This window comes from Pollicipes pollicipes, unplaced genomic scaffold (assembly GCF_011947565.3).
Source record: "Pollicipes pollicipes isolate AB1234 unplaced genomic scaffold, Ppol_2.1 Scaffold_5724;HRSCAF=6776_pilon_pilon_pilon, whole genome shotgun sequence".
Classification (NCBI taxonomy): domain Eukaryota; kingdom Metazoa; phylum Arthropoda; class Thecostraca; order Pollicipedomorpha; family Pollicipedidae; genus Pollicipes; species Pollicipes pollicipes.
This window is the reverse complement of record NW_023596746.1, coordinates 15,513,700-15,516,050: the sequence shown is the minus strand read 5'-3', so window position 1 is coordinate 15,516,050 and position 2,351 is coordinate 15,513,700. Positions and strand designations below refer to the sequence as shown.

Genomic DNA, 2,351 nt, shown 5'->3' with positions numbered 1-2,351 from the left:
CCTGGAGGCCCGCTGGAAAATCCTGCTTCTCAACTCCAAATCCGTGGCGCCCCCCCCCCCCCCCCCATCGCACGGCAGTCAATGCCAAAGAAGCGCAGGTATTTTCACACAACATAGCTAATATACTTCCTGCCTTCCGACACGCCGGCGTGCCGCGTAAACAGAACTCGCAGACGACGAGCTGCGGGCACGTGAAGCGAGGATATACCATCCACGAACGTGATCATTGCTGATGCCGGCGTATTGAGCCGTACCGCGCGACATTGGTGGAAACGCCGGAAGACTAGCCTGGCGAATCGTCAGTAGGCTATGTTCGAACTACCTTGCTTCACACCGGTTTGGCTCGTTGAATTTTATCTGTACGTGAATTTGCTCCACCATGAACGTTGAACGGACAGTTCCAAATACTAACAGACAATGAAGCGAAGTTATATTCACACATAACATCGATACCAATTCTTCCAATGACGCCTTGCACCGTTTGGCAGCACTCGAGAAGCTCCTCCAAAACACTTGACGTGGAATATCTCGCAGAGCGGTGGTGGCTGGCATAGTCAGTCACATAAATGTCATCACTGAAGCAATCACTGGAATGGCGTGGAACATCCAAGTCCGTTTACTCTTACTGCCCGCCGGCGGCAGCGTACGCCGCGGCCTGGGCTGCAGCGTTAGGATCCTCGGGGGCCACTGGGATGGAATCTCCCTGCGCCTGGAAGCCGTTCTCGTCGGCCGTCCAGTTGACCGTGACCGACACGTCATTACCGTTCTCGTCCTTGGCGACGAACGAGTAGGTGCCCTGCATGACGACGCCGGGCTCCGAATTAATGATCTTGTTCTCACCGGAGACATCCTGGGAGGCGGGGTCGGTGGTCTCGTAGCCGTACTGGAAGGAGCCGTCCTCGTTCTGGCTCATCTCCATGCGGATGATGCCGGCCTCACGGAGCTCGGCTGTCGGATCATAGTCCGCCTCCTGCGGCCTCGCGACGGCCACGGCCAGCAGAGCGGCGATAACCAGCTGGAACAGCAGATTACAATGGTCAAATGAAAAATGACAAGCTTGGAGGCCATCCGAACAGCCTGCAATGAGTGTTCGTGAGAGCTGATCCCTGCACATCCCACTAGAAAGTACACCTGATTCAAAAAAGCGGGAGATAAACAGATCATCAAAGCGACTGCCCACGAAAAAACCCTCCAGACCGTGAAGTGCCATTGTTCACAGATTTTCCGTCCAAGTCTTCTAATTCTGTATGTTCATTGCCTCAAGTGAAAAGGTTGGCGGTTGTGGCATCATCAGTTGTGCCATTAGAATGTTATAATTTAAACCCCATGGTAAGGTGCGGTTAGACTTTCACCATCCTGACGAGATCAAATTCACAGCATTCGCCGAACCCCTTATACACTAAGAGTCACACTAAAAACGCTTATGGTAAGCTAGGGACAACCATATTGCAGCTGCTGCGCATTTCACTGTAGAAGTTATAGTGCAATCTTGAGGGAGCAAGCTCATACTAATCATATTAATAACAGGAGTTTTTGACAGCGGCGTCGAAAAATGGCGCTCGCCTTCATCTGCTGGGTGTTCAACCTTGCAGTACTAGCAGAAGTATGTAAAAAGACTTACTCGTTTCACAAAACTTACGCTCGGCGTACTTTTTATGCTTGACAAAATGCCTGCTCTGCAGCATCCGTGTCTTTTAAAATTCCAGGAGTGTCTTAAGTTACCACACTGACCGGGAGGGAGCACCGATCTCTGAACATAATCCGAATGCTATGCGTCCCTAAGAGCGATACGCACACCTTACACGGAGGTAACTGAACGCTTTCTCGCTCTTCGCATAAGGTACCGTGACAGTTTAAGTGAGCTGCCTGTCATAACATTTGCAAAGTCAGTATTCCTAAAGGGTGTATGGAGTTTTCAGCAAGCTCATTGTCGCACACTGGGGGTACTCACCAGCTTCATGTTTGATCGTTGGATTGCTTCAGCGACCACTGACGGTCTAGTTGGCAGGTGTGCTCCTTTTATACGGCCTCGGACTGGTACGGCGGAGGTTGGCGTCATCTTACAAGGCCTGTTCCCACGTGACCTCGTGCACTTTTACTCGGATTAAGATTTGCTGCGAACGGTCCAGTGGCATCTTGCATTCCAGAAGTCGCGGTCAAAATGCCGACAGCTCCCGGTCTACAGGTGGGAGGGGGGAGATTACTGAACCGATAAGGTTGGCTTCTCATATTTCATCTGACTTTAGCCTTTTAATTGAACTTACGGGTTTGGGTATGATAATAAAAATATTTGCACCACATAGTTCGCACATTCAAAAATTTTGTTTCACGCACAAGTCCCTACGATCACC

At 50.7% G+C, this 2,351-nt stretch overlaps 1 protein-coding gene across 1 annotated transcript; it reads right to left on the bottom strand.

Annotated features, from left to right (window-relative positions):
* Positions 1-424: 424 nt before the first annotated feature.
* On the bottom strand, positions 425-1,978 carry LOC119103647 (larval cuticle protein 1-like). Its single transcript, XM_037227263.1, has 2 exons — positions 1,952-1,978; positions 425-1,015 (listed from the first exon to the last, which is right to left on the bottom strand). Exons 1-2 carry the CDS (start codon positions 1,958-1,960, stop codon positions 623-625), a joined length of 402 nt encoding a protein of 133 aa, XP_037083158.1. The 5' UTR covers positions 1,961-1,978; the 3' UTR covers positions 425-622.
* Positions 1,979-2,351: the final 373 nt, after the last annotated feature.